Raw genomic sequence first — 15,241 nt, 5'->3', positions numbered from 1 at the left:
TTAGATAAACTGTGTATTGAAAGGAAACCAATGCCAGAACTATGCTGATTTTTATTTGGCTTAGTCTGGTATTCAGTTTAGTGAAAAACGTAGCACTTCCTAAAAGGAGCTGAAACTCTCAGTGAAGCTGTAGGTGATCAACATTTTTATGGGATTACTTACCAGAGATATATTCCTTCTTTAAGGAAAAAAAAAAAAAAGAAGAAGAAGAAAAAAAAAAAAGTGGTGTTTCCTGAATTGCTTACCAATTTCTCTGTGTGTTTCTCCTGTTTCAAAATGGTTCTTAGAGTGAATGGCACGTTTAATTTTTGAGGTCATTAATTTATATACTTAGATACAGTCTTTTTTCCACCTCCTCTCCCCGTGGTGGCTAATGTTGCAAGTTAAATTATCATTACAGAAGACTTACTTTTATCAGCAGTGAAGAGTGTGCCTTGCTGTAGGGGCTGTTCCTGTGTCTCATGTCTTTGTCCAAAGTTTGCCACCCATCGTTGATTTGTCTATCCCTGTTACCTATGTTTCATAACCTGCTGCATTATCTGCTTATTAACATGTTAAAATTCTGTTAGAGAAAATGCATCCATGCTGCATACCACCTGTATGTTTCCTTTGTTGATCACATTTTCTTAGAGCTATAGAGTAAATGGACACCATCTTTCACACATCTTTGCTGCTTCCTTCATAAACAGAATTTTATTCCGAGAAAAAGGGTTTCTCTTGGTTAAAATAACATTTTCTCAGAGGGGCAGCATGGGGTAGATTGCTAGAGCTGAGGTGTGAACACAAGTGACTTGTATTGAAATTACCAGTGCTAGAAGAATGGTGTATTTGCTATTCATCACGGTGGAAAGCAATTTTTTTCTTTTTCCTCACTCACTTTTTCCTCCTTTTGCTCCTAGGTGGTGCTGCAGAGCAAGCTGGAAACATAGAATCTGGAGATGAAATTCTTGCTGTTAGTGGAAAATCATTACTTGGCCTCATGCATTACGATGCCTGGAACATTATTAAATCCGTGCCAGAGGGCCCTGTTCAGTTACTAATCAGAAAACCCAGGACTTCAGTGTGATGGGAGCGCTACATCTATTCACACTTGCTAAGACAAAAACTTTTAAAACTGGCTGGAAGCTGTCCTTGTTTCTAATGCCACACAGAAGTGTCTTAATGCTTTACAGAGAGGTGCTAAGAGCCTTGGAGAACCACTGAGCAAATGAGTGTGATGAATGTCATAAAATCTCGCCTAGTTACTGAGGATGAAGGAAACCAAATGCTAGAGACATTTTTGTATTATGTGGCAGTTTTAATGGAACTTCAAGACCTTAACGGGTTTGGTTTAAAGTATTTTGACTGAGATAAATAACACTGTGCCTGTCCCTGATATTTTTAGTACCTGCAGGGCATCAGGAGTACAACTTGTCATTAGCCATCCTGTTGACAAGGGTGGGTATTTAGACTGTACTGTATCGCTTAGCTATAACTTGACTTCAGGACTCTTACTTCGGGTCTGGTCCTTATTTGTTATAATAAGAGAATGTCTGGAACAATCTCACTCTATTCTTCTAAGTGCAGTTTTGCTAAAAATGCATGACAAAAGAGAAGTATAATTTTGCACAACTTTTATGCCTAAAACACGAGCATTTTATTGCAAAGGTGAAAAATCCTCTTAAAACTGATGAACTAACTCAGCGTCCACCACAACTGAATCTGCTGTTAGTGGCAACTGGTATCGCAAAGCACTTGGCAATAATACAGTTGAAATTTGTGAGCAAGAAAATCAAGTCCAAATATTAGGTGATTGTTCACCAAGGTGTAGACTGAGTTGCTAGTTGTGGGGAGCGATAAAATTTGGGGTCTGAATTTTCAAATTTAGGCTTCTAACATTAGACACCTTTAAATATATATTTATATTTAAATATATCTGTGTGTATATTTATATATATGTATATATTTAAAAGAGGAGCAATTTCAAGTGCTGAGTACTTGCAAATCCCACAGACTTCAGCAATCGCTAAGTACGTCTGAAAGCCAGGCTGCTTTTATTTGGCTACAAGAGGTTGACTCAAGCTGGAAAGTGGTGGTCTAAGGATGTGGTTTTTAACAGATAAAATCTGAATTGGCTGTATTTGTGGTGACTTTTAGTTGTTCTTTTTTAATATTTTTTTTCCTTTCCTGTCCAGTATTTATTTTGGCTTGTGTGGGAGTGGGTGAGTATGTGTGCGCAAGGTGTAAGTCTGCCCGGCTGTGTCAGGAACGGACTGATGCTGAGGGTTTTGAATGGTGAAATTGAAAACTGTTTGCATAGCTGGGAGAAGCCATGGTGTAGATAGAGCAAAACTGTAAGAGTTGCAATGCTGCAGGCATTTAGTTTGGATTTTCTGAGCTCTACCCCTGGCAGAGGTATCAGCAGCGGGCCATGCTGCCCGGTGTTATTTATAGTGTGCTCTATAGGGAGGAGAATGTATGGGTACGAACGATTAGACTCTGCTATTTCTCTTCCTACATCTGGGATGGCTAAACAACATAAAAGAGATACAGGAGGAAATGGGCCAGCATCCTTATCAGCTGAGAACAAGTTGTTTGTTCCAGAGTGCTCAGGTTGTTTGTCACATTAGGCTGGAGACCCACTCACAGCCAACATGCCCGGGGTGAAGAGCTCTCAGCCTGGAGCTGGTCCAAATCTGAAGTTTATAGTAAGGCAAGACACCGCATAGCTGTTACAAAAAGTTCTGGGCTTGTCATTTGGCCCTATCCCAAGATCATGCTATCGTTCAGTTTGCTTATCTTTATTCAACAGTGCTTAGAGCAATTGCTTCCGGGATGGTGGGCTCTCGGTTTGGTTCATTTTGGTGACAGCTTCATGAGTCTGCAGCTCATGATACACAGAAAAAAATTTGGTTCTGTGAGACAACCAGAGACCAAGCAAGCAGTAAAGCTGTGCAATGTTTGCCTATAAATAAATAGAGTTAATTCTTTTTCAGTGACATGCACTCGCACGAAAATCCAGGGAGAGATGCAACTTTTTGGTTACAAAAAAGGCAATACTGTACATATTCCTACAGCCGCTTTGCCTGCAGGATATGTGTTTAAGCTAATTCAGGTTCAGTGCTGTGAAACGGCTGTGGAATTGGGTCCCCTGTGACCCCAAAGCTCAGCCGCTACGTTGGGACCGTTTCTCAACTTTGGTCACCTCAGTTGTGGGTAGGTTTCAGGAAGATGCAGCACGTTGGGTCAGAGGACCTTATGGGGATAAAAAAGTTAGCTTTGATTTTTTGCTGAAAAACAGCAGACATTTGGCAATGAAATGGCTAGGCCTTGTTCAGGAGCGACCAAATTCTGATTGTAATAGCGTGTATAATAGATACATAAAATGCATGTGGAATTTAATGCAGTGTAGTAAATGCATTCCTGTATATGTATAATACGTACAAGTGCAGTACTGACTTTTCGCTATTTTAATGTGGTAAATCACAAATATGTTTTAGGAAATTGTGGTTTTTGTTTTTGTTTTGTTTTGTTTTGTTTTGTTTTTTTTCAGTACACAGTTGAAAATTTTTGAGGTTCCAATGCCGGGAGGACATATAGCTCCCTCCTTAACCGGTGTGAGCTCTAAGATCAAGTCCTCATTTTGTAAATCAAACTTAATTTGAGGTGTCTTAAAATGATAGGTGGTGAGTATTTTCACACTTATTTGCAGATACTGTTCATTGTGAGTGGTATAGAAGGCTTTTATTTTTCAGTACTTGAATACTGTTCAGTATTTTACTTTACATGCACGTAGATATGTGTTGGATAAGTAACAGCAAAGAGAGCCAGGGAGTTCTGTGTGTTTCAGTAGTGGCGATAACGTAAAAGATAGGTTTAATGTTTTAAGTCTGATACTTAATATGGGTAGAATGATATGCTTCTCTACTACCTTTACAGCAAGAAAAAGAATAGTATTTAACCCTGATTGTTCCTGTTCTGGAAAATACTATTTTATTTTATTTTTGGTGAAGGAACAGGAAACATCTTTACTGATGCTACCAGTGTTGATCTGATTACAGTAGCAATTCCTGATGTCTCTATTGGGGTGACACTCCCAAAAAAAGTCCCACCATGTATGTAATGGGGATCCACTTTATTACAAAAAGGATAGATAGAGCAAACAGATGTAATGAACCTTCTGTTACACACCTAGCAAAGTAACGGTTACTTTTCTGAGAGCCTGGTTACATCAAAATGACGAAGTTGCATTAGTTCATCAGTATTCAGTAAGTTCATGAGCATTTTTGGCCTTGCTGTTTGCATGCCAGTCCCCACAGTAATTCTTTTCCACGCAGGAGGGTTGGCAGGAGAGCCGTGACTCTCCAAAGACTCATAGCTGCAATTTGAAAGACCAAAATCAGGATGAAAATATGCACTTGGTCCAAAACTCTTCATCCGGGACCTGAAGGCATGCCAGACAAGGTGAATTTGTTCCTAGATAGAGCAGGTCTGGTCTGGTCTGGCTTTGCTGCTTCCTAGGCTTGGGGCACATCCTGGACAGGATATGAGAGTAGGCTCCGGTGTGATTCCACAATTAAATATTCTGCAGCCTTTTGTGCCTGGAAGCTCTTCACAGCTTCTTTGGGGACTGCATCTGTGTTCAGAAAAAAAAATAAAACAAAACTGTGAGGTTAGGCCTAAATTAGGGAGGGAGCAATATCTGATCATTTTCTTGCTAAAAAATAAAATAATAATAATGAGGGCAGATAAGTATTAAGAAACTGCTGATTAACTCGTTTTCTAATAATCCTCACTTAAAATTAACCCTAGTTAATATTCTGCAGTGGTTCTTCTCAAAATCTGAAGGGACCATTCCCAGGTGGGAATGTTTACCTGTTTCTATGTTTAGGGTATGTACACGTGCAAATATTTGATGAGTAGACTAGATTTTGTGAGAAATGGGGATCCCACTATAGGTAGGTTTTGTGTATTAGCCTGATACACTTCTTGTATGATATTGTATATTTACACTTTTATTTATATAAATAAAACTTCTTCTAATGAAAACTGTTTAAAATGCCTTGTATATTATAAACAGTGAGTGCAATAACATGAAATAGATTGTACATTTTCCAATTTGCTGTCTCTGTTATGTAAATCTGTATCGCCATAAACTGTTTTGTTTGGGTTTTTTAGTGATTTTGAAAATAAATGGTATCCTTAGTACTCCTCCAGGTATTTATTTCTGTTACACCAAAGTCTGGTTGGTCCACGGCTGTAGGTGACATTGCAGAGTTGAAGCTGTCCTGGAGAGCACAAAGACCAAGCGCTAATGCTGTCAAGTTGGGCATCTAAGCCAGAAGTAAAACAGTGCCCTGTAAGAACTGTTGTTCAGTGTAAACAGGGTTAAGGCACTTAAGAAGTGTTAAAAGATGTTGTCTAGGACCTGCTATGTTATCTTGGAAGATGTGCTTTGTTTTGTTTTGTTTTGTTTTGTTTTCCTGCCCCTTAGCAAGGAAAATTCAGATGGCAAAGGTGTAATGCAATTTTCCTTAGGAGCAAGCCTCTCAACCTCCTGCCAAGCAACAGGGGGATGGACTGTATGTATACATGGCTAGTCCTGGCCTGGTATTTGCTGTTGTCTCCAGCCTTCCCTGGGGGTAAGCTCCCCTCCAAAACCCCAGTATGCTGGTGGTGTGTGCTGGGCTGGCTGTAAGCTCTGTGTGCATGGTGTGGAGCTGCAGCGGCGCTCATGGCAGGAGGTAAGGCCATAACCCCCCAACTGGGAACATTGGCATCCACCTTTCTACAGACACAGCCATCTTCACTGCCACTGCAGTGTGGCTCCAAGCAAGCCTACCTCCCAGAAGGATGAGTCAGCCTGGAAAGCACAGTCCAGATGTCCTCCTCGGGAACTGCTTCGACATGGGGAATGCCAGAGGTGCCCCAAACCAGTGCTGCCTGTCAGTGCCCGGACATGTCAGCTAGTCGCTGCGAGGTAGGCTGAGCCGGGGGAAGGAAATGGTGGGTTAGGCATTTATATCCTCCTCCCAGGCCCTCCTGAGTCGCAGTGCACTGCTCCATGTTTTGAGCACTGGGTTGGGCGCTCGTAGCAGCTGCACGGCTGGAAACTCCCGGCTGGCTCGCCCCCCAGCCCTGCCCTCTCGCTCGCGTGCCTCTGCTCGGTGCTCGCCCACCTCCCTCCTGCCGAGCCTTGGTGGCCTCACACCAGTTCCTCTGGTGCTAAGTGCTGCCAGAAAGGGCTGGTTGGCCTGCCTGAGAGGGGAGGAAGGCGACTGCTTCCTCTGCTCCTAAGGCATCGCTGTCATGTTCAGGCTCATGCCCCACAGGCTGCCGCGTTTACCCACAGGCTGCTGCATTTACTTTTGGTTTCTCTTCCGCGTGCTGCACCAGAAGGGTGCGAGTGAACAAGAGTCACATGCAGAGGAAAAAGCCCCGGCTCTCGTGCTGAATCACCCCAGAAAAAAGCTGGTGCCTTGGCTTCCTTGCTGCCCTGAGCCCCTTTCCTACACAGAAAGGCAGCCCTCCTGTCTGTCCTTCTCACATCGTCCTAACGTAAGGCTGGGTATCCACGGGGTCAAGCCTCAGAGCAGCCTGGCTCTGGTAGGATGAGTCTTGAAAGCCCTTAATTAAAACCTTAATTGCCCCAGACAGTGGCTCATTACAGAGAAATTCAGCAGAGATTAGACACAATGGACTTAATCCATAAATGGGTTAGCACTTGAGACATCATTTATGCCTGAAGCTATGTACAACAGTAGAAAGTTAGGTTTTGGTTTTATCCACCCCAAATATGTTTAAGAGACTGTTTGTTTGTTTGCTTGTTTGTTTTTCTGAAAGCCTTGGGGTGTTGGCACACAGGGAAATTGGCACAAAAAGGAGAAGGACTTTACAGTTTGGGGCACAACATTTTTAAATTCCCCTATCACTGACACACAGGGCTGAGATCTAAATGAGATAAGTAGAGGCATTGACTTATTTGCACTCAAGTTTTTATCATCCTACCTGAAAAGCTCTGGCTTATTTACCATTTCTGATGTCTTTGCTGCTCTCCCAGTCTGTTACCATCTCTCACCCTGACTTAGGGTCCACCTGCCTCTGGTGTGGTCATTTATGGACCCACCTAGATTTCTGGGATTCTGTCAAAATCCGTGAGGAGGAGCAAAACCACCCCCAGCTCTGCTGCCAGCTTCAGACATTTGGTCCAGCCATTTTGGAGTTTTTTTTTTTCTTCTTCTTTCTTTCTATACACTCTCAGGTTATACAAGTGCTCTCACAGCACCTCCATCCTGTGTCCAGCAGCCTTGCCTCAATGAGTGTGTGGGAAGCAAGGGATGCTGTGTTATCCAGGGCTGGTCCCTGCTGCTTCTGGTGAAGGAGGCTGGGTGGGATCTCCTCACCGAGGAGCACTGATGAAGGCAGAGGGCCATCACCTGCCCTGGCAAAAGGAGCTGTGGCCCATTTCAGACTTCTCCTTTAGAGGGAAAGCCAGCCAGGGCTTGCTCTTTCCGTGCGGTCATGGGTTCCTCCAAGCACTTGACTCAGCTAAGAGATTTCACAAATTAATCACAGTTACGACAATTTCTAATGTTTGTTTGTTTTCTTCCTGTTAAAAAGTGTAAAATCCTTCCCACCAAATGACTGTAAGAACAAACTTCTTGGTGTAAATAACCATCTTCTTCCCAAACAAGGGGTTGCCCTTCTGTCCTGCATTGTGCAAAGCTGTGACTGCAATGATGTTTTCCATTAGTCAGGGTATTTTCTGAAGCTAATCAGCAATAAAACCAGAACCTTCTTGCCTGCCATCTGCTAGTTCCGCGTACACCAGCCTCACCTCCCTGGGCAGCTGAATCAGGCCGGTATCTCTGCACTGAGCAAACAAGCTCCATGAGGCCGGAGTTCCTGCAGTTTTTCCCTACCTGGTGAACCGATTTCCTCGACGTGCTGCCTGCCCTGACACAGCGCTGGGCACAGCCTGGCTGCTGCCAGTAAAAGTGACTGCCCTCATTCCTCGTCCTGGCAGGAGGGACCTGGAGCCAATGTGGCCTTGTGCCTCCGTCACAGCTCGGTCACGTCCCTTTTGGGAGCAGGGAGGGGAAGGCGTAAGAGGAAACCTGCCCCTGAATCCCTGCGGCACAGCGCTTGGAAAAGGTGGCTGCGGCCTGGGCCGGGTTCTGCAGCTCTGTGCTGAGGGAGGAGGCATGACAGCGGTACCGTGACTTGGGCAGAGCATGCTAAGGCAGGAAAACCTTGACAAATGTGCTGTCCTGGAGCTGTGCCCTGCTCCAAGTCCCCTGGGGTGGCAGCAGCAGCAACTCGGGGTGCCAGCAGCCCCACGGCAGCTCCCAGCCTTATGCAGTGAGCGGGTCTGTGCCCAGCTGGGGGACGTCTGCAGGGGGGTGCCTGGGTCCCTGGGGCGGTGCACAGAGCGACATGCTCCCTTCATGGTGACTGGGGAGCAATGCCCAAACCTCCGTAAGGTGAAGGGATGGAAAGGGCTGTAGGTCACAGGCAGTGTCTCGTGGGATGCCTGCTGCTGCAGACACCTGCCTCCATGCTTTCGTAGGGATCATGGGCTGGTGAGATTTGCATTGCAAAGAGACTGCGTGAGAAGGGAGGGCAGCCTTGGCACGGCCAGTTTCTCAGCCCATCACCCAGACGATGCAGTGCAGCACGTGAGCAAAGACCCTTGTTTACAGCCCTAACAGCTTTCGGGACTATTTCTCACTGACCGTCCCGCCATCAGACAGCCACTTGCTTCATGGAAAACCCTGCCAGACTGAAAGCCAGTGCATCACATCCCCAGCCCTTCCTGTCTGGCCTCCAGCATCTCTACGGATGCACGTCATGCCCTCGCACTGTCTCGTGTCAACAGAAGGAAAATAAGAAAACGAGCCCCTTCCAGGGCACATGCTAAAAATACTTAGCAGCGTATGAGCTTCTACTTTCCAAATGACTGAGAAAAACATCCAGGGGCGGAGGGGTGTGTGTGTGTGTTGTCTGGTGTCTAGCAATTTGTTCAGGAAATGCCACTTGTGCATCCAGTCTCGGGTGTGGGAGAGTGAGCTGGTGGCTGCCACGGGACTGCTTTGCGCCCAGCTGAGCACAGCACAAACGTGCACCGGTGCTGAGCGTGTTGGGCTGGCGGCCCTGGCAGGTTTGGTTTGTTGATTATTTTTTTTATTTTTATATCAGCTTGGGGTGAGTCAGGCTCTTTCAGATGGCCGTGCTGTGCCTCTGTTACGAGACTTTTTTTTCCGTGCCCTGTAGGGAGGAGCAGGTCACTGTGTCGCGGCATCGCGCTCCGGTACGGACCCTGCGGGCACTGGGTGAAGGTGGCTCTGGGTGCTCTCATAAGGCTAACAAGACTCGTGAGCGTGAGCTGCTCTGCTGAGGCTAAGTGGGTTGGGACAGGGACTTGCTCCCCTCTGGTTTATTTATTTATTTTGTCATTTGCCACAAACCAGAGCCTTTGGCCAGGATGCTTTTAGCCCTCCTCGTGCTGGGGATGTGTGCCCTAGGAGTGGTGCTTCTCCCCTGCCCATAGAGCTGTGGAGAAGCAGCATGAGGCAGGGCAAAGCTGCTGACAAGCACAGCATCACGGTGAATGTCCTGGGCTCTTCTCCCCATAGCCGTGTGTTTGGACCCCAGCTCTGTGCCTCCTCTGTGGAGGAAGCTCTGTGCTATCCCTCGTGGTAAGTGGTACAATTTTCCTCCCCTTCCAGAATGCCAACATCAAACTTTGGAGAAAGTCAAAATCTGACCTTGGCAAAACTCTGCGTGTCTTGCTGCCTGCATCCAAGGAGTGGGGAGGAAAAAAAAAAAAAAAAAAAAAAAAAAAAAAAAAAAAAAAGAAGCTAAAATTTCTGCCCTTCATTGATTGATCCCCAGGGATTTTCTTCCTTAAAGCTGCAGTGCTTCTGGTAGAGGTACCCCTGGCAGGTGCCCCTGCCACCACCAGAATGTTCTGCAGGCAGAAGTCCCTAGAACATACTAGAACACCTGCCTTGGTGTCCCATTTTGAAGTTCAGGAAGAGGGTTAGGTCTTGTTCCTCTTACAGCCAGGAATGAAAGCCTGGTCTCCCAGCATCAATCTGTTGGCACTCTGATGTTGTCTCAGCGTGTGCCCTCTGACTTCCAGCTATTTGGAAGTGATTTGTGTAATACAACAACTAATTCAGAGCCCTCAGAAAACAAAGTTACAACAATGACTAGTTTTTCTTGCTAGCATTTCATATTTATTATCTCAATAAGAGTTCAAGACATATATGCATAGGACATACAGTGAAATAGCCAGCCCCTATCCAGAATGGGCCTTAAGAAAAACAAACTCATATTTTTAATCATACAGTAGCAGATGGTTTGGCGAAGTAACAAAAGGAAACTTAGGGAAGACATCAACGAGTATTTGCTCATGAATTGATCGCTTTAATTTAGGTCTTTTTCCTGAGCTCAGTGCGGATGCTAGCACTCTTGACAAGTTTCAGAGAAACATAAAAACATTTCATGAAAAACAAATAGTCCTTGCAGATCTAGACAGAAAAACACTGCACTGGTACTTAACTTAGATAGCCCCAAGACAACGCATTTATGGGGATACAATACATTTTTTTTTTTTTTTTGTAACATTTGTGTGTGCTACAGCCTAAATTATTGGCCAGGCTCTGTGAGACCTGCACCTCATTTTCTATCAAATTTCAAAGCAGCATACATTAAACAGAACAATCTTACCCAAATACATTTCAGCTACTACTGTGAATGCTAATGCTGCATGTCTCTGGGGGCCCCAGACAGGCGCAGTGCCCCCGATGCAGCCTGCAGGGCTCCCTGGGACAGGGGCTTGCAGCTGCACTATTTCCACCACGCTCAGGGCTGCCCCTGGTGAGCAGCTTTGCCTGGACACTGGTGTTTAACAAAAACTCTTTGCATTTACTTTTTAATACTGGGAAAACCGACCTATGTACGTGTCAGCAAAACATGCTACTTTGAAATACTAAGGTAACAGCTACATGTGAAACATTACGTTCTCACTGGAAAGGAGTTGGCTGGCTTAGAGCGGGAAGAAACTGTACCTCTGGCTCAAGCCAACAGCAAAGCTCCCAGTAACACTGCTGGAACTGGGTGAAGTCCTCCGAGCAGGAGGCAACATCAGCCCCCTTCTGCTCAGCGCAATCACTGTCAGCAAGTAACAGCCCCACACGGTTGGTCGTGACAGCGAGCGAAGCTCGCTATGCAACGACAATTTTGCAAAGGCAGGTTCAGAAGAGCTAGCTGAAAAACGCATTATAAATACAAGCAAGGCGCCACTACAAGGCAGGAAGAACTGCAATGTGAGACAGGATTCAGGAGGTGCAGCTACGCACCCTGACACAGTGCAAACGTACACACCAAAGCAGAGGTTAGTAGGAGAAGCGAGAGTATGACTTCATGTTTCTTTTCACGCTGCATCTCCGGAAGGAGATGGTCACTTTGCATACTTCTGAACACTGACTGAAGAGGTAGTAACAAAACGTGACCGGCTACAAGCTTTTTCTTGCTAGAAAGAGCAGTGTTCAGGGTCACGTCTGACAAGAACAGACAAGCAGGGTTAGCACTTGCCTCGAGAGCGAGCTGCATGCTTAGTTCAGCTCCTTCAAAGCCAGCCGAGGGGAACCCCTCCGCGAGATAGGCGTAACGCATCACCATTCACCGGGTGTGCTACAGCAGCTTCATCGTTCCGGAACTTAGATGAGGATACCATCAAAATGAAATGGAAGTGAAGTACAGGGGAAGAACCTCAGCTTGTAAGTATCATCGAACATTTAAAAACCCAAGGCTACTTTCCTGTACTGACTGTAACATTCAATGCTATTATTTCTTCAAAGAGACATAGCTGCCTTTTTTGAAAAAATAATGTACTCAAGAAAACTCAGATTCAGCTTTAAGATCTACTTTTTTTTTTTTTTTTTTTTTTTTTTCTTCTTCTAGGATTTATATTGTTACTTATAAAAATACAGAGTGGTCATATTGTTCTCAAGAAATTCTTTATAATGTTAAAAGAATTCCTTCCCCTAAACTCAAATACCTCAATATCTGTATTTGTATAATATATATTCATACGTCATACTTAACGATATACTAAAGTATGTTTCCTCCTGCGATGCACGGGGTATTTCTTTTACTATCAGAAAACATTACGCTTTCTTCTAGGTAATATAATTATATATATATATATTGTCATGATTTGAACACTTTTTTCCATACGGCTTTTTGAGAGTAAAAAAGTAGCATTCAACTGATAGTTCTGTGAAATACTCCTTTCGTGCAAGCAGGGTTACATGTATTTGCATAAATATATATTATATATATAAATATAAATATGTAAATATATATAATATAGACAGACTAGAATTACACAACATCATGTTAATTCTTAGAATTGTAGTTTTCAGTCTGTGAAACAACTTTTTAACAGCAAATAACCTTTCAATACCGATAGTGGTTTAATTAACGACTGAGACATCCCCACCACCACACCCCCCCCGTCCAGCAGAATCCGAGCTGTAGGAAACGAGAACAGTCAGAACCTGAGCGCCGCCATTCACCTTGTGACAGACGTCCCGCGTTCCAAGTTGCTGCCCTTTTTTTTTTTTTTTTTTTTTTTCAATTATTATTATGTTTTTGTCTTGTTCCCGAAGGTGAGACGTAGCTGCGCGGACTGAAGGATGCCACGGCAGGCTGTGCCCGGCTGCATCCTGCCCCGCGGCCCCCCGGCCCCAGGGGCTCTGCCCAGCGCTAGCTTCCTTCCAGCCTGGCATCGATGGGCCGATGATGCTGTAACACTATCCAAAGAAATCATGTTGCGACAGCCATCCTCCGGTGGCTCCGGGTAGCAAAACGCGATGCAAAGAGCTTTCTCCATCCCCCAGTATAAGCGAAGTCTCTCGTTCCAGATCTGCAAAGCCAAGGTCTTCCCTCTCTTCCTGCGCCCCGCCGAGGATGGGGGGCTCACGTTTTGGGGCAGAACAGCTTTGCGATCAGGTTCAGGATCCTCTGTCGCAGGTCCGCCTTGTCGCCGATCCTGCGCAGCTCCAGCGCGCACTCCGCCACCGCCTCCCGCTCTGCAAAGCACAGGCACAGCGCTCACACCCGCACCGCTACCGGCCGCAAATCAATGGGAAAAAAAAAATAAAAAAATCGCTTTTTTTCTATATTAGCCTCCCAAAAAATGTGACACCCGGATTTGTCCCCCCACCTTTCCCCCATCATCCTACCCCCCTCTCCCCCCCCAGTGCTCCCTTCCCCATGTACCTGCGGCGGGTGGTGCAGATTTGCGCAGGGTCTTGCAAGGCATCATCGCGGCGAAACGGCACGGCTCGGCACGGCTCGGCACGGCTCGTTAAGGCTCGGCCCGGCTTGTCAAGGCTCGGCACGGCTCGGCGACGGCGGGCAAATGACGGCGGTCGGGGCGGAGCGCGGCTCTAATAGCGGCGGGGCGGAGGGGCTTTCCCCGGGCTGTGACGTCCGGAAAGTACGCGGGGATCCCGCCTCCCCCCCCCAGAAATGGGAGGGCGACGACATGCCCGAGCGTGCCCGGGGCGGCGGGGACAGCGCCGCCGGTGCCGAAATGAGCGGAGATGGGCGGCGTGCTGGGGCAGGACGAGGAGAAGGGGAGAGGGGGTGGAGGAGTGCGGTGGGCTCGGGGAGGTGGTGGAGGGGTTGGGGTTGCACCTTGTGGGTGAGGGGCAGGTGGAGGGGGTCGTGCTTGGGCTGAGCAAGGAGAGGTGGGGTGGGCTTGGTAAGGCACAAAGGATGCGCTCCTGGAAGGCAAGGGGTGTTCAACAAGGGGTGAAGGAGCGGGATGTGCTTGTGGTGGGCAGTGGGGTGGGCTTGGTAAGAAGATGAGGGGGATGAGTTGTGCCTGGACCAGCAGAAGCAAAGGAGTGGGTACACAAAATGACCCAGAGGGTCTTGCTGAGAGCTCCTTGGTCTCAGCCAGGAGGTGCTCCTGACACTGGCTGTACGGTTTTTTTCAAGGTGATGATGAGCCTGCCCTCAAACAAGGCATGGGGAAGTGATCAGGTCCATGTCGTGGTGTGGATGGCTGACCCCGTGTGGATGGCTGACCCCCCTCCCACCCCCCCCCACCCCCCCCTGTCCAGGGCACACTCTAGAATCATTACGGCTGGAAAAGCCCTCCAAGATCATCTGGTCCAACCATCACCCTACTACCACTGTCACCCCACTACACCATGTCCCTAAGTGCCTGTGCTCACTGTGATTTTTACTTGGAAAGGGAGCAGAAACTGAAGTGTGGCCATTCTGAGTCTGTTGTATAGTTCAGGGAGGGCTGTCAGTGATACAGTCAGTCGTCTGCCTCCTGGCCATAGGAAAGCTGCTGTTTGGTGCCATGGCATAGGGCATAGTCCCATAGTTCCCATTTAGGGGAAGTGAAAACAGATTGGCATAAAGAGTGGAAGTGCCAGACATGACAAAGAATTGATTTGTGGCTGGATGCCAGTAGATGCCTGCCTTTCACATCAAACCACAGCTCCCAGCGGGAAGAGAGAGCAAGGTGTAATACAGGCCCGCAACGGGCTGTTGAGAAGCTCCTTTCTGTGCGATCAGAGCCTCTGAAGACAAGCGGGTGACTTTAACATCTGTTGTGACCTGAAGCATTCACCAGCTCAGACCAGAAACCCTTTTCCCTGCATGTCTCAGGATGTGGTGCCCTAACAAAGGCTGTGGCTGGATGAGGCTTTTGCCAGTCCCAAAGAGGGTGGCTGGGCTGTGGCAGCGCCCCATGGTTTGCTGGGCTGGTGCTTGGTGTCAGAGCCCTTTAAATTGGCCACAGAGACGCCCTGTGGTGTCTGAGAAGGCATTGCTTTCATCCCTCACCCCTTGCTATAAAACTTAGCATGGTATATAGGTTTATTTGCTCGACTCGATGTTTTTAGGATCGTTTTTTTTTTCAGATGCGCAAGCACCCGTGCTTGTAACCCAGGCCCGGTCAGGGAGAGCTGCCCTTTGACCGAACGATCCCTGTTACGTAAGAAGCTGTTCCTTCAAAACAGGTCTGCTGGGTTTTGGGTGGTGGGAAGGCAGGCAAACAGCCCCGGAGCGCGTCAGCCTGCGTGACGTGTCGGCTCCTGTGCTGGCGGCTGCGCGCGATGCCCTGGGCTGCATCCCACGGCCCCCATGGCTGCTCCGTAAATCCCTGCCCTGCGGTGCTCAGCTGCCCCAAGCGCGAGGAAGGCACTGATGAATTCAGGGCAGGAGG

General features: G+C 47.0%; 2 protein-coding genes across 9 annotated transcripts in view; one reads left to right on the top strand and one right to left on the bottom strand.

Annotated features, from left to right (window-relative positions):
* The window catches only part of PDZD2 (PDZ domain containing 2), a 199,270-nt gene extending 194,083 nt beyond the window's left edge, over nt 1–5,187 (top strand). For all 8 annotated transcript variants that reach the window (XM_035309157.1, XM_035309154.1, XM_035309153.1 and 5 more), the window contains one exon: nt 900–5,187. In XM_035309157.1, coding sequence (XP_035165048.1) covers nt 900–1,066 — 167 coding nt within the window. In that variant the 3' untranslated portion in view covers nt 1,067–5,187. The remainder of the gene's footprint in view (nt 1–899) is intronic.
* Nucleotides 5,188–10,610: 5,423 nt separating this feature from the next.
* Nucleotides 10,611–13,368, bottom strand: PMAIP1 (phorbol-12-myristate-13-acetate-induced protein 1). The gene is made up of 2 exons (XM_035309162.1): nt 13,273–13,368; nt 10,611–13,082 (listed from the first exon to the last, which is right to left on the bottom strand). The coding sequence occupies exons 1-2, from the start codon at nt 13,316–13,318 to the stop codon at nt 12,970–12,972; spliced, it is 159 nt and encodes a 52-aa protein (XP_035165053.1). The 5' UTR covers nt 13,319–13,368; the 3' UTR covers nt 10,611–12,969.
* Nucleotides 13,369–15,241: the final 1,873 nt, after the last annotated feature.

Source organism: Oxyura jamaicensis, chromosome Z, assembly GCF_011077185.1.
Source record: "Oxyura jamaicensis isolate SHBP4307 breed ruddy duck chromosome Z, BPBGC_Ojam_1.0, whole genome shotgun sequence".
Lineage (NCBI taxonomy): Eukaryota > Metazoa > Chordata > Aves > Anseriformes > Anatidae > Oxyura > Oxyura jamaicensis.
Note: the sequence above shows the minus strand (reverse complement) of the source record. Positions and strands in the feature narration are given on the sequence as shown.